A 25,010-nucleotide genomic window follows, 5' to 3' on the forward strand; every position below is an offset into this window, starting at 1 on the left:
TTTTTCTGACCATTATAGTAATAATGCACCATCATTATATGAATATTTAAACAGGCGTCCATTATCTGTTTAAGACTCAACTTAAAGAAAAAGAGAAACATGTTTTTTAAAAAGTGATTTTTATACTCCGGTATACGGGGATCATCACTCCTTGCGTGCAGGTACAACTTGGGATCACGGTGTGCATGCACCATAACTAGGTCACCATGACCTACTTTTCAAGCATTACTGCACATTAAAGAAAATATGTGGTGTGTTGTGTTACATCACTAGACCTTTGCGACCTACTTTTTATGCACAATAGTGCACATTAAAGGAAATCCTTTTTTTTTTTTAAAACAATATTTATTCATTTAAAATAAACAAGCAAACAGGCTGTAGGCCTATGTAAATGCCTCTCCATGATATAATTTGACATAATACATTAATTGAAATAAATGATGCACATGAAAGATAGCATTACATAAATAACATTTCAGCCATTGCATACAAACTACAAATACTTTTTTAGATATAGAACTCGCATTCGTAAATATACATGAGCTATGTGTGTAAACCATATATAATACAAATTTTAAGTGAAACTTTCAAATGGTGCATCAGACTAATATAATAATAATATATATATATATACTAGGTAATGTATAATTATAAAGTGAATCGCTTTGTTAAAGTAATAAAATTGTGCATAGATTGTACATTGTACTATCTTTAGGTTCAGTTCAGAAGGATAATCCTTATTTCCAAAAAGCACTGCTTTAATGTCGAAGCCTCTGTTATAAAAGAACATGGTTGGGCGAATATTATCATACAAAGGACAACAGAACAGAAAGTGGACTGTATCTTCAAAAGGATGGCCACAACGACAATAAGGATTATCAGACGTGTCTTAAAAATCTGTGGGCATTTAGATCACTGCAATCTAAACGGAGTCTACAATGTATAATTTGGTTTGAGTGTGATCCAAAATCGAAAAAGTATTTATGTGGTGTTTGTTTTAGTGGAAATATTGCCTTTTTAAATTTCTAATATTAATATCAAGGGCATTCCAATCCTGAACAGCTGATGGCAAAAATGATTTCTTATATCCTGTTCTAGCACGAATGTTTTTCAATTCATCAGCATTTCGAAGCGGATAATTCCTCACTGTCATTACTGATGGGAGCACTAACGTTGGTAAATAATTAGGAGTCGTACCTTTAATCATTTTATAAAAAGTACATGTTTTGTGGAATTTACGGCTTTGGACTAAAGGAATAAATCCTGTTTCATTATAGATTTTATTGTGGTTAGTGCCCCTAACAGCACCACAAATTGTTCGAAGAGCATCCAGATGAAATTGTTCCAGTATTTTTGCTTGACCTTCGGTACAATTATCCCATATATAGTCACAATAATCGAACAACGGTAGAATATATGATTTATAAAGCATTTCTAGGGTTTTCCTATTTAAACGATACTTTAGGCTACGGAAACAATTTATCATTGGGCTAACCTTTTTAACCACTTGTTCAATATGACAATGCCACTGCCCATCATTCTGAAATGTTAGACCAAGATGTTTGTGGTTTTTAACCTCTTTTATTTTGGTACAAATATATTTTGGTATGGGTATGAATTTTTCTTGAGAAGGTAATAGATTCTGTTTTACCAGGTGCGAACTTAACCTGCCACTTGTCTGCCCAGTCTGATATCAAGCACAAGTCTGTGTTTATCATACGATATCCCAAAGCATAATCATCATCTAAAGTAATAAAAAGAGAAGTATCATCAGCAAATAATCTAATATTACAACTAATATTATCAACAATATCGTTGATATAAACCAAAAACAGGAGAGGTCCTAATACCGATCCCTGTGGTACCCCAGCCAATACGGATTTATTATCAGATGTACACCCTTTGATCACCGTTTTTTGCTTACGATTTTCTAAATAACTCTTAAACCACAGGATGAGTTTTTCACTTCTTCCATTTGTCTGTAATTTATACAATAAATCTTTGTGCCAAACGCAATCGAAGACTTTGCTAATATCGCAAAATACTGCCTTGACCTCTTTCCAATCATCCATTGCTTTAGAGATATAATTATAAAGGTCTGTCAACTGATAAGCTGTGGAATCACTAGGTCTAAAACCAGCCTGCAAATAAGATATTATTTCATTATCAAGAAAGAAATTTGAAATATATTTCATAATGCATGTTTCAAATACTTTAGATAAACAGCTTGTCAAGGCCACTAGCCTGTAATTACTGCACAGATGAATACTACCTTTCTTATGGATTGGAACGATGAGTGACTGCTTCCAAATAGTGGGAAATGTAGAATAAGACAGAGACAAGTTAAATAATTTCGTCAACGGGTTGGCTAAATATTTTCCAATTTTCTTAATAATTTTGTTATTAATTAGATCAGGACCACTGGCTTTTCTTACATTTAGAGATAATAAAACATCTTGGACTTCTTTTCCCTGTAATCTTATTTCTTTCAGTTGATTAATGATCTTATGTTGATTCATTAGTAAGTCTTGATCTGGTTTATCAACTCTGGCTTGGTTTATAAAATAATTGTTCATTACGTTTGCAATATCCTCATCACTCTCATAAAGAATACCATTGTTTTCAATGACTGGAAATGTTGATTTGGAATTATCTTTTTGTTTTATATATTGTTTGAGAACCTGCCACCAAGTTTTACTCCCGTATTCATTATTTAATAAATTATCCAGTTTCATATTATAATCATATTTAGCTTTACGGATGCTTGAAATAACTTTGTTACGCGCCTCCCATACAGCTTCCAGACCATTTACTTCCAAGTCCAACATATGCTTATAAAATATACATTCTTTAACATAGATAGCCACACCACCTCCACTAGTCAACCTATCTTTACGAACTGGGGGGTGGTAACCAGGAATTACTATGTTATCAGCATCATCTTTATGTAGCCATGTTTCGGAAGTACAAATCACATCAAAATTATTAAGTTCAGCATTAACAAGATCAATTTTATCACGGAGGCTGCAAACATCCCCACAACAAAGTAATAATAATAGTACAATTCTTACGCCAGATATCCCAACGGTAAATAACATTAATATTAATATATAAGTATTTAGATCAACTGAATATACACCATTTGCACGTAAGGCTAAAGCCAATTTCCCCACTCTCTGTATGTACAAGTTCAGATCAATCCCCATTGCTATGAAACACAGTGTACGTAAAAATAGCACAGACAGAGAGAAGGGCTACATCTGGTAAAAGAAAGTGCGAGTCTGTAACTTGGGTTTCTACTTTAATGGTTTCAAAACACAACACATTGTAGCAAACACGTATGAACTTATTTCTAATTAGGCAAATATGTTGTTTACTTCTAAACTGGTTTGTATTCCTAAACATAAAGAAATAACGTTCAACCTTTTTTGTAAAAAATGTTCTACTACCAACATTAGTATAATAGAGTGTAGAATGGCTGTATTGCAAAATTAAAAAGAATAAAAGAAAGAATAACATCGCGTAGTAACGGCCAAGGAAATCCTTAACGGGTCATATCTTCCTTATCAGTTCATATAGGATCATCAAACCGTATATGCAAGTACAACTTGGGATGGAAGTTTTTGTCTTATCATAACAAGGTCACCGCAATCTACTTTTGACTGGTACTCTTGTTAGTTATAAGCAAATGACATAATGTATTCTACAAGAAGTATTCTGGGCATACATTGTAATAATATAGCAACAGCCATTTTTTAAATGAGCCTTAAATTTGTATTACTGGGTCATTAGTGTAGTGAGTAAATTCAGACTTTAACCCGCTTAACCTTGCAAACTACACTGGATTAGACAACCTTGGTACAATGAATGTAACAATGGATAAACTTAACAGTGACAGGGTTAAAAATATTCAATTAATTATTGGCCATTTATGTTTTGTAAAACATTTTTTTCCCTTGTTCAGGATAATTCAAAACAGAATGCAGATGGCATAGAACAAACTGTTAGCAACCTACTGCCATGTGTTTGTAAGGTAACGAGTTAACATATCCGGTACTATTCACCTGCAACATGACAATCTCTCTCCAGTTTTACACTTTCACTTCATGCTTATCCTGCTTGAGTTAACCACGTACAGTGTTCAAGATTAACGGTATCCCGATATCCCGGGGATACCAGAATTAAATTTTTGGATACCAGACTTCAAGAACCCAGTATCCCACCGGGATGTCATATAATACTAAATTCTCAGGTGGGATACCAGATTTTGAAATGTTAGTATCCAATTGGGATACTGGCCAAATTTTTTAATCTCGAACACTGACGTATAGTAAATGTAACCAGGCATGCGTTTCATCACTGGGATAGATTTGCACTGAATTATGTTTTTTATTTATTTAAGTTGTTAATTATACAAAGCTCACACTGTTGGTATATTTCTTTGAATTTTACATCGGGTATTGGTTTGATCTGTGATACTTAAATATATTATGGATATTTATAACAACACCTGGCATGAAGATGGATATGGGCTTTAAGCATTTGTGGAATTTGCATGTTCTACTATCACAATGACTATACTTTTTTGGTCTTTTGGGAAAAGGAGTTCTGGGGAATTTTGTTGTTCATATTGGTATCTTAAAGGTAAACATTTTGTGAAATTTAAAATACATGGCATCTGGTACAGTATAGTGAATGCTAGTTCATATTTCCTATACATCGACTTCTACACCTTATAGGCATTGGGTTTATCCTTAATCTTATATTTAATGCAATAAGCTGTTTTCATTTTACATTTTGCCTTTGCTTAATTATTGGTAAATGCTTAATAATGTTGATGACAGTAATTTTATTCTGGTACATTTGCTTAATTATTTGTAACCTGATTGTGTTGTAAGTTATAAAAAGTAAATGTTTACAACTTGTTTTGTTTGTGCAATGAAAGTAAATGATAATTATTATTATTATAATAAAACACTTTTTAATGCTTTTTTTCTAGGCAACTATTTTAACTTATTTCTAGGTTGTTTGTGTCATTTGCAGACAAATATTATATGCAATCAATATGTACACAGCTTCTTTTTACTATAATAAAAGTTTGTGGTAATATGTATTCATCATTATAAGACGTGTTCTGATAGTTGTGTTGCAATATTTGTATAACATTTTGCCTTTGTCTTCACACATGCTAATGACTGGCAATAATATTAGAAGCACATGTTGAGAAAATATATTCTGTGGTATTTTTAATGTCAATTATTTGACATACATGTACATGTATGAGCTTAAAGTAATTTTATCACTATTAATTGTGAATTAATTTAACCTCTGTTGATATGAATGATGGAATTGGCTATAAAATCACATGCTTTAAAAACTGAAACTCATTGCTAGAGCATACTAATTAAAATACAGAGCGGGGTGGAAATAAAAAAGTAAAAATTTGATTTTGTTTCGATTCTTGTTGTTCATACATGTATTTTTGGTTGAAGCTTTAGAATAGGAATTCTTAGAAAATAAGTATTAAATAATTACATATTTCATAACTAATAAATAATTTTAAAGTATAGCTATTATTGAAAATAGTTAATAGAATTTTTTTTTTATTGCACAAAAGGATCATGCACAAGTGTGTTAACTTATGAGGCCTTCTATTGATTGTTCTTTCGTAGAACGAATGAATGAATATTTAACGTCACCCCAGCACGAAATGTTGTTTGGTAGATGATACGTTTACATGTATACCTGTGGGGCTACAACATTCATTCATCATAGAAAACAGTTCTATTTGGTAAATGATACCTTGATACACATGGTTCTATATCATTCATGTGAATACAGCACATAAAACTTTTCGTGTTTCAGAAATTATCAAGGCCAGTGCTTGAATATTTATCAAGAATTTGATTTATTGTTCTGTTTGGTTTGATCCATCTAATAATGTTTCTCTCTGTATTTCAGGTCAATTTTCAAACTCTGAATTTGCGTTTGTCTTACCATGACATGATGCTGTTTCTGTCCATCCTCAACTCGCTGCCCCAGCAGGCAATGAAGGCACAGCAGCGACACAGTCAGTTCCCTGGCATGGACACCTCCGTACATCAAGGTAAAATAAAACCATGACATGTCTTAAATGAATAATATATAATTACAGACTTTCTGCTGTTATTCATGTTATTAGATTCTCATTGGATGACATATGTAGCAAAACTTAATATTATTCATCGATAACAGGAAACAGGAAATGTTTTATTTAACAACGCACTCAACACATTTTAGTTACGGTTATATGGCATCAGACATAAGGTTAAGGACCACACAGATATAGAGAGGAAACCCGCTGTCGCCACTTCATGGGCTACTCTTTTCGATTAGCAGCAAGGGATCTTTTATATGTGCCATGCCACAGACAGGATATACCAGTTGTGGTGCACTAGCTGGAACGAGAAATAGCCCAATGGGGCCACCGACGGGGATCGATCCTAAACCAACTGCGCATCAAGCGAGCACTTTACCACTGGGCTACGTCCCGCCCCTCATCGATAAATGCAGAAATTGTTATCATATTTATGAAAAATGGGTAATGACAAGGTCTAAAGAAACTTGTTTATGTGTGAGGTTTTTTATCTATATTAGTTAATATTATGTTGTTTGTAATTAAAATACTAGTAATTGTTTTTCACTTTTTGTGAAGATATTAGGCCTAATGCATAACAGTTAGAAATTTATAGAACAAAATAACATAGCTGAAAAAGATAAAACAGCCTTCATTACAAAACATTCTCTATTTGTTGTAAGTTATAACACGTACTGACTTCCAGAAGTTCATGACAGTGATTTTACATATTTTTGCAGAGCTCCAGTTGGATCTTGTATCAGAATAAATATTATGCACCACTGTAAACTTATGCTTTTTGAGAACAATAGTTTCACTCGAGCATTGCAAGCCTAATTATGTGCAACCCATTCTTCATTCACAAAATTAATTTAATATATCTTTTAGGTAGTGAGGAGTGTCAGTGGCCTAGGAAGGTGCCAAAAAATGGGGGCGGGGGCCACACTTTTATATTTACACATGTTTACACTATTATAAAGCAAAAATCCTACACCAGTAAGTGTTTATGCAAGAGATTTATGGGTATTAATTTGTTTTTGTCCAACCCATAAATGTTGCAGAATAGTATATATAACTACATGTATATCTATACAGAATCATGCATCAAGACGTTAATGGATCTTGGATTTGTGCGAGAAAACTGTAAGAAGGCACTGACCATGTGCAATGAAAACACAGATACTGCTGCTGTCTGGCTGACTACCAACTGTACATACCAGCCAGCCAGTGAAACTAAACAGAATTTTGAAATCACACATGCTGAGGTAACTTTTATTTATATAGATTTTATGAGAATATTTAATTTTATTATATTACCAAAATATTTTTTAAATAGATAGTAATCTTTGTAATGGACCAGGGACAGTCAGTCCTGTGTTAAATGGCTACCTGAGGAAGTATTAAAAACTGACAGCTTAACAGAGGTGGCTGCTTTAATAGATGTGGCTACATTTAAATAGGTTTGACTATGTGTGTCACAGTGGTTGTTTGTTTCTGGTTTAAATTGTCAGTAAATATATCTGGTCATGTATACAAAATAATAGTTCTGTCATTAATCTTTTTAGTTTAAGGTAGTATCATGGCAGTGTTTATGTTGAGTTGTTGTCCTGTGCAAACAGTTTTGGGGTTTTTTTTCATGAAAAAGATTTTGATAAAAGAATGTGATAGGTTATAAACCTGATCACGACTGATACAGTAAAGGCTGTGGTATGTGCTATCCTGGCAATGTTTGCTCTCACATTTAAATGATAATAATACTTTGAGATGTGTTTGTTCAGTTTCTGATATCAAGTGACAGCTCATATTTAGATATTGTTTCATTTCAATTCATAGCTGATTGCATGATTAAGTACATGTGTATTATTATTTTGATTTTTGTATTTCAGCTGAAGGCTCATTGTATCTGCATATGTTTGATTGATGATTGTGGTGATTCAGACATACCTTTGGCAGAGATCTCATTTTCAGGTGAGAATAGTTAAAACTACTACATTAGTTCACATAGTTCACTTTGTGATTAGTTTTCCTTACTTAGAATAGCTTGTTGGCATTGTTGGAACTTGTTGTCTAAGCTGTTCTTGAGTCTGAACAACCAATGTGCTAAAATTGGACAACATGAGAAGTGATGTGTTGAAAGGTAAAATAATATATATATATATTTTTTTTTTTACAGAGGTTTTAGAATTCATATTTTTATTTAAGAAAAACTGTAAAGTATATGCTATATGTGGACATGTTACAATTACATAAAATGAATAAGTTGATGAGAATATAACAGTTAAATAATACATTATAATTATTTGTCATATTTTTGTTGATTTCCTGTCAACGCCTATCACATAACTTTATATTTAAAACAAGTGGACACACTTATAATTGTTTGTTGTTATTTTTTTTCACAGAAATAACAATATTATTATCTCTTCTTTTTCCAGGCGTTCAATTTAATCAGCAGCTTCTACCCCGCATGTCTGGCCAACTGCAGAGTTACGTGACGGCGGAGTACTACAACCGCAACCTGTCTGGCTGGGAGCCGTTCATTGAAACATGGAAGTGAGTTCGTCGTCAATAATGCATTGTAATACAACAGGGTGGGATGTAGCCCAGTGGTGAAGTCGGTTTGGAATCGATCCCCGTCAGTGTCCCATTCGGCTATTTGTCGTTCATATCCAACTGGTGTACCAAAGGCTGTGGTATGTGCTATCCTGTCTGTGGGATTGATGCATATAAAAGATCCCTTACTACTAATGGAAAAATGTAGCGGGTTTCCTCGCTAAGACTGTATGTCAAAATTACCAAGTGTTTGACCTCCAATAGCTGATGATTAATATATCAATGTGCTCTAGTGGTGTTGTTAAACAAAATAAACATTTTGTAATACAACAGTGCCGTTTCCTTTATTTTTGCACTGGCTAAATTTCATAGTAAAATGAACAATAAATGTACTCTTGTATTTTAAATATTAGTTTTGTCTATTGATATTAGCTGATGATATAACTACTGGATATCGAAAATTCGGTTGGATAAGTTTGGCTAATGCAAAAAAAATGTCTGGTAGTGAAGCAAAACAACTGATTGTTCAGTGTTTACTAAATATGCATCATATTTTAACTGAATGTGTAAAAGAATGATAATGTGCAGTTGCTGATGTTTTCTAACTAAATTGACAGATTCTCAAGCCATTGGAAACAGCATGAGGAACCAGTGAAGTGTCTAAATGTTCACATTGAGACAGAAGGTATGTAGAATGGATAAAACAAACTTTATGGCATTAAACACTAATGGGAATAAAGTTAATTAAAAGTGGATATGAAATATGTTACTACGGGAATGTTTTAATACAGACCTTGACAGATGCATAAAATAACTTATTTGCAAATAAATGCAGGGCTAGCTCTGGTTGTGTAGAAAATTTCGCTAAATTATCTATTAAATTAATAAAAATTGCAGAAACCCACCATTATTTTCAACAAAATAGCAATCATTACATTAAATTGTTTCGCCAAATTATAATAAAATTTGCCAGTTGTGTTTAAAATTCGCAATTGGCGAAGTTGGCAAGTGCCAGAGCTATCCCTGAAATTATAGGGTCTCATGTTTTTATTGACTAGAGTAACATTTCTAGTAGAAGGATATTAGTTGTACAAAATCCAAAAATATGATACTTTTTCATGTTCACAGTCTGAATGCACCTCTAGACTATGGATTTATGTAACATTACATGGAATTATTCAGCAGACACTATAACTTTTATGTTTGTCAGATAGTCCCATGGAATTCTGTGGTTGTGATCAACTCATTGTCTCTGTTTAATATTGGGGACAGTGTCAAACTCGGGCAATAAAGCATTTGCCTGAATGCTTAGGTTGTAGGATCGATCCCCCTCAGTGGACCCATTTTCTGATTGTTTTTCCTCTGAGACTACATGTCAGAATAATCAAATGTTTGACATCCCAAAGATAATACAGATAATAACAAAACAAACTTTAACTGTCTAGAATATATATTTTGATGTCTTAATGGTTCTTGGTCCTGTTACAAGGCTATAAGGCATTTATAGACCAGAGTGGGGTTTTTTTTAGTTTCATTTTGTGACAGGGACATTATTTTTTGATGCATGATATCGTACAGAGTTATTTGACTTTCCCCAGCCCAAAATTAATCAACTACTACACATTGGATTGACATTAAATAAAGCTGTAAATTTGAACCAGAAGTTCTATACATTGTTTTAAATAGAGCATGGACCTTTAAATAATCCATTTATAATATTATACATGTTTTATTAAACCTGTTTTATGGTGTGTTTTTCAATTTCAAAGCTAATCATTTTCAATAAAACTATATTATTCAATATACATCTGTGTTTTTGGCTTTTTTACTTCACAGTTAAAGAGGTGATAAATGTTAACCTGACCAGCACACTTATTGAACAGTACAACCAGACAAAAGGAAGCTGGACAGCTGACTATTGGAAACAGAAATCAAGGTAATGTATTCAGTTAGGCCTTAAATAAAATTATAAAAAGAGCCAACCCTTTTGTTTATGTATTATAATATTATTTTATTTTATTTTACTTTTTAATCGATATATATATATGAATCATATAATATCTTACATTTTCATTGCAATCAAAGTATGTGATATTTTTCAGATCACATACTTTAAGAATTTGATAACTTTGCAAATTAGATGTAAATTAGTCGAGGTCTAGGCACTAGGTTTATTGACATTTAAGCAAACGTACTTGGGTGACACTACATGATTGACGTATGCATTCATAGTCATCAAATAAAAACATTTCAATGGCAATTTGACACTGAAAGGTGTTCAGCGTTCAGAAAACAAAAAACGTTAAGCATAACTTTATTTTGATGTAAGGACATCCAAAATGATGTCATTCGAGTTTGACGTCATTTCCATTAAAAAAATACACCGCGCCACATATTCTTACATCATTTGAATATCTAGTAATTGCGGACTGGAATTAAAGTTGCATGTACAGTTTACAAAAACACGTTGTATTAAGCTTGAGCTTATATGATAAAGAGATTATTACCCTCGTGTATTTCGATATCGTCAATATCATATATTAGGTATAAAAATAATGTATTATGCTCGCCAGAGGCTCGCATAATACAATTTTTATTCCTAATATATGATATTGACGATACCGAAAAACACTCTGGTAATAACCTCTATATATATATATATAATGTGTGAAAAGAGTACATAGTACATAACATTTTATGTGCACTCATAGGGGCGAATAAAAAGAAAAAAGCCAATCGACCCTGAAACATGATTTTCTTTTTTCTAGACCTTTGCTGAGACAGTTTATTAACAAGTCATGGCAAAATACAAAGTCAAACCTATGTTAAGCAGCCACCAAAGGGATCAACAGATGGTCTTTTAAACATGTGGCTGCTTAATACCGATCATTTTATAATATAACATAAGATATGACCTCTTAAGACAGGCTGCTGCTAAATAGACTGCTGAGCTGGTTTGACTCCACTACCCAGTTAGCTATTTCTCATTCCAGCTAGTGCACCATGATTGGTATACCAATGGCAGTGGTATGTGCTATTCTGTCTGTGAGATGGTAAATATAAAACATCACTTGCTATTAATGAAAAGATTTAGCAAGTTTCCTCTCTTTGACTATACCGGTATCTTAGAATTACCAAATGTTTGACATCCAATAGCTGATGATTAATAAATCATTGTGTCTTAACAAAACTTTTAACTCTTTTTTTTTTTTTTTTAACCCAGTTAGCTGATATGACTTTTGTTGTGAAATTTTATTGCATCCATTTAAAAACTTTTACTGAGAATTAAAATCAGAACTTGATGTTATAATGTGTTTGAATGTGATTGTTCCTGGTGTTTTTATAGGGAAGATGCCAAAACGAAACGAGCTGACCTTACAAGTTCTGGATCATCAGAATCAATTAGAATGCTGCGACGACGTCTTCCGTTTATTCCGTACATGATTTACAACGAGACGGGGAGCAACCTCTGGTTTCTGACAGCCACAACTACACCAACTAGGTACACTCGGCTCCATCGAATCTGTGTAGTGGTGTACATTGTTTCATAAGTTCATGCCTCTATTGCTAATATCAGGGATGTGAGAGCTACGCGTAAATGTGCTTTTCCATTTCGTCTATAAAAAACAAACAAAACAACGCGAAAATGAAAAAACAAAAGTAGTATCATGCGATCGCAAATAGTATTCACACGTAGTACGTTCTCTTGGCTGGATTTCGTCAGCTTTGCTGCGATTGGCCAGTTTTGTCCAATCCAGGATATGCTATTTGAAAGCCTTTGTTTGACTTGGGAAGAAAGAAGTTGAGCAGTAAGCTTTTTTGTTCCAGCCCCTCTCACATCCCTGTAATATGAGAAAGAAAACAATGGAGATAGTTCTACATCACTTTTATTTCGATAATATGTTTTGATATTGCTTTTGTAAAGTAAAACAGCGAGATACAGGTATGACCTTTTTGACAACTCTCTTGTGTTAAAACTTAAGGTTGAAGTTTTGAAATTACATCAGTTTCTTACAAACTATAAGTCACTAGGTCAATGAAACTTGACTTATAGTTGCACCTCTGGATATTCATCACAGTTCACTTAAAAATGTTTATGGTAGGCGACACATTTAATTTTGTGGAATTCTTGTGTGTGTTTTTGTAGCGAACCCTCTGATGGTTTGAAGGCAAAGACCACGTCACAACAGCTAGACAGTGCGTACATCAAAGCATCGGACTGGAAAAAGGTGAAGCCTGGAGAATGCAAGCCTTTCTATTTTCACCAACGAGAAAAGTATCGTCATCAGGTATTATTTTTTTTCTTTCTTTCTTTAACTTATTTTCGTGCTTATATCCACTTAAGGTTCAATCATGCTGTCCTGGGCACATACCTCAGCTATCTAGGCTGTCTTTCCAGGACAGTTGGTTAGTTGTTGGTGGTTAGTGAAAGAGAAGAGGGTGTAGTGGTTTTACACCTATCCATTGAGTCATTAGAGCTTGCTGGTTGGGAGCCGATACTGGGCTGTGAACCCTGTACCTACCAGCCTTATGTCCGATGGCTTAATCACGACACCACTGAGGCTGGTGATTTATTTTTATTGTTGTAGACTTTAGTGATGTTACTTTTAAAACAGTTGCAGACTTCAAGACATTTGATTCCATTCCTAATTGTTATTTCAACAAAATTAGAAATAGTAATGTAAATATTCTACAGTTTAAAGTCACATACATGTACCCTAGTTTGAACCTGTGAAAATGCACACTAAGTTGGTTAATCTACAAATCTGTAACACATTTGGATAATTACAACAGAGTGATATAACAGTCTGTAACATTCAAATGGGGAAATATCCTTTAAAAATAAACGAGCTCATAGCCACAACCTTTGAAAAATATGAAAAATTTAATTTGTGGTATTAGAAACATCAGGATGTCCAGAAACACTTCAGATGTACGGAAATGGATAATCTATGCAAAATAAAATGTTAAGTAATGTCAGATTTCAGTTATCAAAAATGGTTCCACTAGTGAAAAATATTCCCAAGTGTTTATAAATTAGGGTCTATCACTTGAACACTTTCAAACAAGATATCTATTCTGGTTAACTAATTTTTAAAAATCATTTTGTCTTGTATATGTTTGTAAAAGACACTTCTTATCATATGGTGTACTAAGATGATTGTTTATATTTTTGTAGAAAACTCATGAGATGCACATTAATCAGCTGGTTGTCACAGTGGATGGGTGGCAGAGACTGAGTGCTGTCTCTGTCGACAAAGTCGGTGTGTACTTCCGACACGCAGAGCCGGCGGCCAAATCAACAATGTCCCACAGGGTAAGTTGCGTAAATATATCTTATAGTAATATGTTATTGGCAAATAATTAGGTCTTTGATTAATGTAATGAGTTGTGTAAGTATTTCTTATAACAATATGTTATTGATCAATAATTAGTGCTATGATTAATGTAATGAGTTGTGTAAGTATTTCTTATAACAATATGTTATTGACTAATAATTAGGTCTCTGATTAATGTAATAAGTTTCGTAAGTATTTCTTATAACAATATGTTATTGACAAATAATTAGGTCTATGATTAATGTAATAAGTTTCGTAAGTATTTCTTATAGCAATATGTTATTGACAAGTAATTAGTTCTATGATTAATGTAATGAGTTGTGTAAGTATTTCTTATAGCAATATGTTATTGACTAATAATTAGGTCTCTGATTAATGTAATAAGTTTCGTAAGTATTTCTTATAACAATATGTTATTGACAAATAATTAGGTCTATGATTAATGTAATAAGTTGCGTACTAAGTATTAATTACTTTTGCTGTTTATTTCATGTTAACATTAGAAATGTGTTGGTAAATATGCCGTGGTCAAGAAGTCTGGTACTTAAGTAATTATATTATAGCATTGAGTTTTTTCTCTCATTTGTTTTATATCAGGGCCTGTGCTTATGAAACCTTTAGAGTCCAGACTCAATCTCTAATGATGTCACACACATACAATTTGTAATTATGCTGTCTGTGTAAGGAATACAAGACACAATAAGAAACCCAGTATAGATTCAGTCATAATGTTAATATAAAAATAATATTGAATACCTGTAGTATTTTGAGCTCAAGGCTCCAACTTGAAGTTTTATATGAAACCAATGAGATAATATTTGTTTTAGATTTTCTGTTGGTGTGTCAGTGTTTGAATAGATACACATTTTACTAAGTAAATGTCTGTGACAGGCTGCTTAGCAGCATTGTAGAGACATAACCATGCTTGCAGTTTGCTGTTCTAGATTAGGTTTTTGCCTGGGACATCAAAGCTGTTTTGGAATGGGTTACATTTAGAAGGCAGTATTTGTATACCAATAGTACACTATTAATATTGTCTAAAACTAATCTAAGTTGCAGTGGTTTTTCAGTTTCTACAAGATGTTTTTCATTATGATGCTCTTGGTTTGTTTCATCCCATAGTAATTTCAAGGGCATGTGACCTATAATGAGCAGCCGTTTTGTTTGAAGTCGGTTAATATACACATTCATGTTTTATTTTAAGCCAATAATTCACTTTAGTTGTCCATTTATTTTGAAAATAATAATTCGTTTAACTTTCTTCATTATCCTTCAAGACTTTGATTAATATTTTTGAAATTCTTTTTAACCAAATGGCAGGATCTAGTGGGTAGAGTGCTCATCTGAGGTGCTTACATCATTAGATCAAACTGCTTCAGTGGACCCATTCGTCTGATTGTTTTTTCTCCCCATTCCAACCAGTGCACCATGACTGGTATATTAAAGGCGTGACTGTGCTGTGTTGTTCTGTCTGTGGGAAACTGCATATAAAAGATCCCTTGCTGCTAATGGAAAAATGTAGCGGGTTTCCACTAAGATTACGAGTACAAAATTACAAAATGTTATCCAATAGCCGATGGTTAATAAATCAATATCATCTAGCTAGTAGTGTTATTAAACAAAATAAACTTAACTTATTAACACTTTTTAACCTAAAGTATTTTTTTGGAAATAAAGACTTAGTGTAGTGACAAAGATGATTCATATGCTTGAGATGACTTATTTTCTTTATTGTTCTGTGTTCATAACCAGTACCTTTGGATTTTACAATTGGTGATGCTGATTTGTCCTTTGCATGGGTCCAACCTTTGCATGAATAACAAACACTTGAATGCTTACTGAGCTTTTTTTTCTGCACAAATTTGGCATGAAGTGTCTATTTTGACAAAAAGCTGTGATTCTTTATCTCACAGGGGTTTATTGAGCCCCTGGACCCTGCCAGGTGGATATCCCGACAAACACAGTTGTCAAATGAAAACTCGGCTTTCCATTGTTTACCCATTGAATTCCTTAGGCCTTGCGTGGCAAGTGACAGTGCAGTAAAATCTCTTGAGGTATTTTGTAGTCCGCAGCAGGCATTTAAACATAATAGTTTAGATTAAAAACAAATGGTTTCATCTAGTGTAGTTCAATTATTTTCATTAGTCTCATTATACATCCTGTGTGTTTATGTATAAAATTTTAAGACATTCGACCTTTGAATCAACACAGAAGCTGGAATCTTAGAACACAGATCCATTTTTTGAATGAAATACTTATTGCCCATCATCAGATCCAGGTAGTTTTAACTTTTCATTACTGACATCCATTATAAAACATATTTCAGTGTTTGACTTGACAGAAAGGCTGCATTCTACAAACATGAATCCATTTTAAATAAAATACTTGTCATTCATCAAATCCAGGGATTTAGATGCAGGTTAAGGTTCAATATTGAAATCCATCATAAAACATATTTTAACATGATTGTTTAATACTGTTGGGTAAACTTGTTAATATATGTTTTGTCTGACAGGACACGGTTCACCCAGCACGGGTTGTGTTTGATGTCCAACAGGAAGGCAATGCTCGCAAGTTGATCACTGTGAGGTCAGCCATGATGATTGTCAACCGACTCGACTCGCCTCTAGAGATCAAGTTAGAGGCAACAAATGAGTCAGGTTTGTGTCGATTCTATAACAGAATTATATATTCATCTTCTTTACTCGACTCTGGAGATCAAGTTAGAGGCAACAAATGAGTCAGGTTTGTGTTGATTCTATAACAGAATTATAGTCATCTTCTTTACTCGCCTCTGGAGATCAAGTTAGAGGCAACAAACATGGGCGTACATAGGATTTTGAAAAGGGGGGGTTCCAAAATAGATTGCAGAGATATTGGGCATATATTTCTATGTTGAGTTTTGAAAAGGGGGGTTCCAAAATAGATTGCAGAGATATTGGGCATATATTTCTATGTTGAGTAAATATAATAATGTGAGATATCAATGTCAGATATATTAAATTATAAAAAAAGCGATTTCAGGGGGGGTTCGGTCGAACCCATCGTAACCCCCCCCCCCCCCCCCCATGTACGCCCATGACAAATGAGTCAGGTTTGTGTCAATTCTATAACAGAATTATAGTCATCTTCTTTACTCGCCTCTGGAGATCAAGTTAGAGGCAACAAATGAGTCAGGTTTGTGTCAATTCTATAACAGAATTATAGTCATCTTCTTTACTTGCCTCTAGAGATCAAGTTAGAGGGAACAAATGAGTCAGGTTTGTGTCGATTCTGTAACAGAATTATACTCATCTTCTTTACTTGTTTCTGTTTCCCTCTTGCAATATAACTTTTTTTCATGTTGTAGAATAGACATTATTAACCCAGTGGGCACTCTTTGTGACAGGACAGAGGGTGGGACGTAGCCCAGTGGTAAAGCGCTTGCTTGATACGCAGTCGCTTTGGGATCGATCCCCATTGGGCTATTTCTCATTCTAGCCAGTGCACCACGACTGGTATATGAAATGCTGTGGTATGTGCTATCCTGTCTGTGGGATGGTGCATATAAAAGATCCCTTGCTGCTAATCCGAAAAAGTAGCCCATGAAGTGGCGACAGCGGGTTTCCTCTCTCAATATCTGTGTGGTCCTTAACCATATGTCTGACGCCATATAACCATAATTAAATGTGTTGAGTGTGTCATTAAATAAAACATTTCCTTCCTTCCTTGTGACAGGATATAACTCCATGTAAAAGGATAGAACTCTTGTGTAAAAGCTAGCCATGTAAATCATATGCTCTGCTAAATTCAAGGGCCGTCTATGGCTGTATCTCATGGAATGAACTGGTCGATGTCAGGAAATGGTTAATCTTACTGGTGTATATCAATTCAAGCCTGTCAGAGCTGAAATTTTGTGTTTAGCCTTATCATGTACAGTTTCAGATCTAGTTTGACTTTCATTGCAGTACTGATTTTTGACAGTTATGGCATTGAACTTTGGAGATACGAAAAAAAATTGGACCTGGTAGGGGACATGTATTGCTTTAGCAGTACTCTCAAAATGCTTGTTAAATATGTAACAGTTCCCTGGATTTGGTCATCATCTTCAAAAAATCATACCAGGCACCATGTTCTCTATTCTAAAGGTCTTTACGGCCACGAGTTAAAATAATGTTGGAGTATCCTTAAAGGCTATCCCACATTAGCGCAGCACGTCGGCAGCAAAAAATAACTTCCAGTGAATTACCATATACATACCCACACTAGCACAAGGCGTCAACAGTGCATCAACGTCGTTTTTTTTTTTTATTTTATCATTCCAAAAACGATTTTTGCTGCTCTGACGCGCACAGAAACGCCCAGTTTATGATGTCATAATGTTGTAATATTTTAGGCCTTCCACAAAAAAAAAAAACCCACACCATTGACGAATATCTTTATTTTACTGAAAAACAATGCCAAAACAAAATATTAACGAAGAAAGTTTGATCATAGAGGTGTTCACAGAAACACCCATGCATATACGACATCCAATCTGTTAGTTACAAAGACACGGAAATGGCAGCCAATGCCTGGTCAACGATGTTGTGTACCCAAAACATCCTCTTGCGTTTTGTATTAAGTAATCTTCTATACAAGTACATTAAACCCAATTTACTCGAAATTATCTTGAAATTAACCATGTTTTCAAATCAAATCCTTTTTTCTTTTCCTCTTTTCAGCTTTTTTTCTTTCTTTTATTTTTGTTTGACATGCTGCATATATGTGAGCATTATTGATGCTTCACTTGATGCGCTGCACTAGTGTGGGACGGCCTTAACAATGAAAAAGATATATTTGGTAACAGAAATATGGTACAATCTTTTAAATTCCACCATGTATTAATTTTAAAGTTTAAAAAAAATATTTTTAAAAATGTATTTGTGTACAAAGTTTTAAATAGTAGTTTTACATAGTTATAAACTTATATAAATTTTACATAGTAGTTTAAAATAGTTATATAAATTTTATTCTTAATGTAAATAATATTTCCATATAATTACCTCTGTTGATATCCAACAGACAATGTATATTTTTGTGCTGGGGTGTCATTAAACATTAAACATTCATTTATTCATTCCTTAATGTCTGTTTTCCTTTTTGTTTGGAGCAGGACAGTACCAGATCATGAACCTGCAGCAGGGTGGTCAGGTGCCTATCCCACTGCAGAATGTGTATGATCGCATCTGGGCCCGGCCTAAAGACAGACAGGTCCACTTCTGTGATAGGCCTCTCCACTGGCAGCATGTGGTCAAGGCTAGAGAGTACAACGATGGAATGAGGAAGTGTGAAAGTGTATTAGCAGGCAATGTGTACAGGTATGTCACACAGTGTAATGACTGAACAACTCTGTGCACTATGTTTTAAGTTGTGTATATAAATTTCGTATTGGTATTGTAATAGTTTATCAACTGATTTTTTTATTTAAACATCGCTAATTCTTATAACATTATTCCATTAGCATTTAAATGTTTTTGTTTGTACTTACTATGTACTGTTAAGCATTCTTTTGTTTATTAATTCATTCATGCATTCATTCAACAATTACAGTAAATTGCATTAATTCTGTAGATATATATTTAATGTAATAATTGCAATAATTTTAAGTTCGATATTGTGCATTTTATCAACTTTTGCTACGTAATTAATATGTACATAACAAATACAGGGGTGGGAATTCTCCTCAAATCAGCTGTTTTCCTCTCATAGAACATTGCATTTCCTTGCGTTTTAATCGTCCTTTCCTTCAAAATGTGTCAAATGGCACAGATCTTAACCTAGGATTTCAAGAATTTCTGGGACCCCTCTAGATTTCCTCTTTTTTAACAGTTCACCAATTCCCACCCCTGAAATACCAAGAGACATATGTGTGTATATAATATATACGTAAGCATATACATGTACACATAAACACATTTTAAAATTATCTAATATATAATGTTTTTGGATACATTTACCTTGGTTATATTTTCAGGTTTTGTGTGTCAGTGTGTAGAGAACAGTACCCGGAGGACGCGCCCACAAAGAAGACTGACCTGCCCCGGGGAGTGCCGAGCATTTCTCACCCCCCTCTCCCCGGGCACACCATCACTCTGCTGCCACCTCTGACCATATCCAACCTTCTGCCCGTCGAGATTCACTACTACTTCCAGCACACTCCTCTGACAGGAAATCTGAAAGCGGGAAAACAAGCATTGTTGCATGGTGTTAGTATTCTGATGGGTTTTCGTTTTTTCTTTCTTTCTTTTTTAATGCTATTCTAGTATAGCCATGATGATAGTTAATAACATAATGTTTGTTATCTGACAAATGATCAGTCTTCATTAGTAGACTCATTGTCTTTTAGTTTCCATTCCAATCAGTTATGTATTGGAGACCAGAATTTTTCTGCTTTCGATGGGAAAAATGTATGTAAAAGATCACTTGTTGATGATTGAAAAGAGTATGCTTGCTGTATGAATGGCTTTTTTTTTCAAGTATTAGACCAAATGTACCTATCCATATGATTGACACCTACTAGTCAAAATAAAACAATGTTCCTTATTTAGGATGATAATCTGGTTTATTTCGCCTTCATGTAAAACACTCAAATTTCATTGGTTATTTAGCCTTGTACAAAACCTTTATACCCCGCGTGGGTGGAGCCAAATCTCTTATACCCCACCTGTAACATCGGACTGTTGTTATTGTATTAATGTGCCATGCAAAAATTTGTCTTTTACCAATGTAAATAAAACATGGCTGTCAAATGATTTGCCAACCAATCAGAAAATAAAATTGAAGAAAAGCGATTGTAATAATACAGCTAATTATGAATTTGAATGACGTCAGTATTCCAATGACGTCACTTTACATATCCTTACAATAACACTAAACTGGGTACATGACATTGCTATTGAATTTTTTTTTTTAATATTATATTAATGCACCTGGATGTGTTTGAAGAAAATCTTGTAATTAAACATGTCGGCAAAATAAATTTGTTGAACAAGCATCTCGTAAGGATTAGGGATTTTTATACTGTTTATCAGGTTTTGGACCAGATGCCTCATCACAGAGTGTCTGGGTGGGTTAAAAACTGTTTTACATCAGTATAATACACACTTATATACATCCACTCACCTATTCCCTTTAAAAGTGTTTGATTTCACTTGGACTTACTTTACCTGCCAGTAAGACTAGTTGCGTTGTGTTACAGGCTGACCTGAGTGAGGACCTGTACTTTGGAGTGCAGATGGAGAACTTTCCGCAGTGTCGTGAGCTGCGGATCCCGTCCAACACCAACAACTACAAGGTGAAGCTGCGTCTGATGGACTCCCACGCCAAGAACCGGATGCTCGAGCTTATAGTGCGCATCAACACATACAAGGGAGGGTCGCTAAAGGTACATCTCATTGGGATACAAGGGAGGGTCGCTAAAGGTACATCTCATTGGGATACAAGGGAGGATCACTAAAGGTACATCTCATTGGCTATTTAAAGTGAAAGTTTGTTTTGTTCAGTGACAAGGGAGGATCACTAAAGGTACATCTCATTGGGATACAAGGGAGGATCACTAAAGGTACATCTCATTGGGATACAAGGGAGGATCACTAAAGGTACATCTCATTGGGATACAAGGGAGGATCACTAAAGGTACATCTCATTGGGATACAAGGGAGGATCACTAAAGGTACATCTCATTGGCTATTTAAAGTGAAAGTTTGTTTTGTTCAGTGACACATACAAGGGAGGATCACTAAAGGTACATCTCATTGGGATACAAGGGAGGATCACTAAAGGTACATCTCATTGGGATACAAGGGAGGATCACTAAAGGTACATCTCATTGGGATACAAGGGAGGATCACTAAAGGTACATCTCATTGGGATACAAGGGAGGATCACTAAAGGTACATCTCATTGGGATACAAGGGAGAGTACATCTCGTTGGCTATTTAAAGTGAAAGTTTGTTTTGTTCAGTGACACATACAAGGGAGGATCACTAAAGGTACATCTCATTGGCTATTTAAAGTGAAAGTTCGTTTTGTTCAGTGACACCACTAGAACACATTGATTTTTTTAAATCATTGGCCGTTTGATCTCTTGGATTTCTGACATATAGAGGAAAACCTGGAAATGTTTTTCTAATAGCAGCAAGGGATCTTTTATGTGCACTTTCCCATATACAGGACAACACATGCCACAGACTTTTGATATACAAGTTGTGGAGCACTGGTTGGGATTGGAAAAAAATCCAGTCACACGGTGAGTCAATTGAGGTTATAAAGGTGCAGGGATGGTGTGTTTGTTTAGGTTTCCACTGGCTTGACCCAGTAATAACTTCAACACAGAGTCAGTGCTCAGCTCAGTGGGAAGGGTAGGGCCACTGCATTATCTGTCTTATGATCCTTTGTCTTAAACAGACAGTGGCGTCTTTATATTCCATTTGGCTTATGCAAAAGTGTACCTTTACCATGAATAAATATTGGACAAGTGTAGAATGATGTAATTTTCTTGTATCCCGGTATTTCCAGTTGAGTGTGCTGTGTCCGTACTGGCTGGTGAACAAGGCTGGCGTTCCGCTGGTGTTCCGACAAGACGGGGCTCCCACTGAGGCGGCGGGCCAGGGCGAAGAGCACGAGATGGCTCGCAGTGTTTCTCCACTTCTCTTCAGCTTCTCGGACAAGGAGTCGCCCTTCCTGTAAGTTGACATCTAGGAGACTTGCTTATACACCCAGGACTTCTAGAATTTTTATAAAACCCACTAGACATGGGATCAGTGATTTTAAAAAATGTACTAGCCACAATTAAAAATTAACTAGCCCTACTTTACTTTTAAGTTAATACAATTTTACTAAATAATAGTAATAATCAGATATGTCACCTAAAGAGGGAGATAGAGCTTAAAAACACTGCATTGGGGTGTGGAGTGGGAGCAGGATATTCCTATTTAAAAAATAGACTTAACTGCAACATTTGACAAAGAAACATTCACTAGCTGTCGGGCATGGCAATATTAGTTATTTACTAACCCAACAACGAATATCACTAGCCATGGGAGTGGGGCTTCCATAATCTAAAATCCCTGCACACCGATTGGTGAAAACATTCATTACTTTTGATAACACATACATACATGTACTAATAACACGTACATGTGTGATAATAATTTAAAGATATACTACTGGCTGCTCCTAGGTGATGTTACTGTCGCTCATTCGATACATTTTAAAACAACTCGTAAGATAAATGATATCAAATGGCTACTCAGGCAGTAATCTCTATTTAGCATTTAATGTCTTTGATGCAGTGATGAAACCTCATTAATTCAGATGTTGTAACCATCAGGTTTTTTAATAAAATGTCTAGATTGTTCAGTTTCTGTAATACTGACTTACATGACTAAAAGAATGCCATCTCTTGAATAATGTTCAATAAATAGAAAATCTTTTAAATTAGTTAAAAATAGGAGAATTTATTCTTTTATAAAGAACCACTCTTTCTCAATTGATGTTTTTGTTTCATGTTTTTTAGCTGCACAATGAGAGTTGGCAAGAAAGTTCATGGCTTAGAATCTCTTCCTCAGTGGTAAGAAAAACTGCTACATAAAAAAGCAAATCTTAAGCAATAATCAAATAATTCTAATTCAACACATTTGCAAGAACGAATCTGATTGGATCTCTACTAAAAATTTCAGGTGGTAAAATCACTGATATACCAGTCGCAAATTTTCTGTCAGAAATATGTCATAGGTTAAGCAAAGAACAGGGTGGTTTTGTAATGACGTCATAAAGACAATTTCTGTAGCGTTCATATTACGTACAGAAGTCGTGAAATACTGAAAAGTTTTTATGTCAGAAATGAACATATTATTTTTTATTAGTCGTTATCTAATCAAGAGAGCTCATTAAATATACTCTTCAAAAGAAGAAACGCAAAACCACATTGTCGTAACATTTGGAGAATTGATTTAATTATTGAATGGTGAGTCCGATAATTACCAAATGTTGCAGGATTGTTCACAATTCACTCTAGTCCATTGTGAGTAAGTGATAGGACACACCACCAAGGTCATTTGGAGTCAATACCGGGTGTGGCCTCCGCGTGTGTTGACAACTGCCTGGCACCGCCTGCCCATTGAAGCAACCAGAGTACGGATGACGTCCCGGGGGATGGTGGCCCACTCGGCCTGCAAGGCTGCTGCCAGCTCGGGCAGGGTCTGGGGCTGTGGTTGTCGCTGTCGGAGGCGTCGGTCCAACTCGTCCCATAGATGCTCAATTGGGTTCAAATCCGGTGATATCGATGGCCAAGGAAGGACATTAATGTTGTTGTTCTGTAGGAAAGCCGTTGTGAGACGTGCTGTGTGAGGCCTGGCGTTGTCATGTTGGAACACTGCGTTGGCGTTGGCCATAACTGGAACGATGTGTGGCCGGAGGATCTGGTCAATGTAGCCCTGTGCATTCAGGTTGCCCTGCACGTGGACCAGGTCAGTTCTGCCAGTGTGTGAGATGGCTGCCCACACCATGACACTACCCCCGCCGAATCTGTCCACTTCCTTCACGCAGTTTGCCGCATAACGTTCACCACGACGCCTATACACGCGACATCTTCCATCATGACGTCGGAGCAGAAATCGGGACTCGTCACTGAACCACACCTGTCTCCATCGCAGTTGAGGCCATTGTCGATGAATCTGGCACCACTGCAGTCGGAGTCGACGGTGTTGTGGTGTTAAGATGACACCTCGAACTGGACGTCTGGCACGAATTCCTACCTCACGTAGGCGGTTCCGTACGGTCTGGTCGGATATCCTGCGCAAACCTGGTATTGCTGCGGCTGTGGAGGTGGCAGTAGTCAATCGTTCCCGAAGGTGGCGTACCCGGATGTAGCGGTCCTGCCCGGGGGTAGTGACCCGTGGTCGACCGGATCTAGGGAGGTCACGTGTTGATCCATGTTGCTGGTAATGGTCCCACAGTCTGGAGATGGTGCTTGGGGACAC

At 35.3% G+C, this 25,010-nt stretch overlaps 1 protein-coding gene across 2 annotated transcripts in view; it reads left to right on the forward strand.

The window, feature by feature from the left end:
* The window catches only part of LOC121370824 (vacuolar protein sorting-associated protein 13D-like), a 118,815-nt gene that overhangs the window by 58,573 nt on the left and 35,232 nt on the right, over positions 1-25,010 (forward strand). For both annotated transcript variants that reach the window (XM_041496311.1, XM_041496312.1), the window contains exons 41-55: positions 5,962-6,106; positions 7,211-7,380; positions 8,002-8,083; positions 8,551-8,668; positions 9,286-9,353; positions 10,505-10,604; positions 12,015-12,170; positions 12,816-12,957; positions 13,848-13,985; positions 16,523-16,667; positions 19,142-19,346; positions 20,003-20,234; positions 21,227-21,412; positions 22,546-22,712; positions 23,546-23,599. In XM_041496311.1, the coding sequence (XP_041352245.1) occupies positions 5,962-6,106; positions 7,211-7,380; positions 8,002-8,083; positions 8,551-8,668; positions 9,286-9,353; positions 10,505-10,604; positions 12,015-12,170; positions 12,816-12,957; positions 13,848-13,985; positions 16,523-16,667; positions 19,142-19,346; positions 20,003-20,234; positions 21,227-21,412; positions 22,546-22,712; positions 23,546-23,599 (2,108 nt within the window). The remainder of the gene's footprint in view (positions 1-5,961; positions 6,107-7,210; positions 7,381-8,001; positions 8,084-8,550; positions 8,669-9,285; positions 9,354-10,504; positions 10,605-12,014; positions 12,171-12,815; positions 12,958-13,847; positions 13,986-16,522; positions 16,668-19,141; positions 19,347-20,002; positions 20,235-21,226; positions 21,413-22,545; positions 22,713-23,545; positions 23,600-25,010) is intronic.

This window comes from Gigantopelta aegis, chromosome 4, assembly GCF_016097555.1.
Source record: "Gigantopelta aegis isolate Gae_Host chromosome 4, Gae_host_genome, whole genome shotgun sequence".
NCBI classification, from domain to species: domain Eukaryota; kingdom Metazoa; phylum Mollusca; class Gastropoda; order Neomphalida; family Peltospiridae; genus Gigantopelta; species Gigantopelta aegis.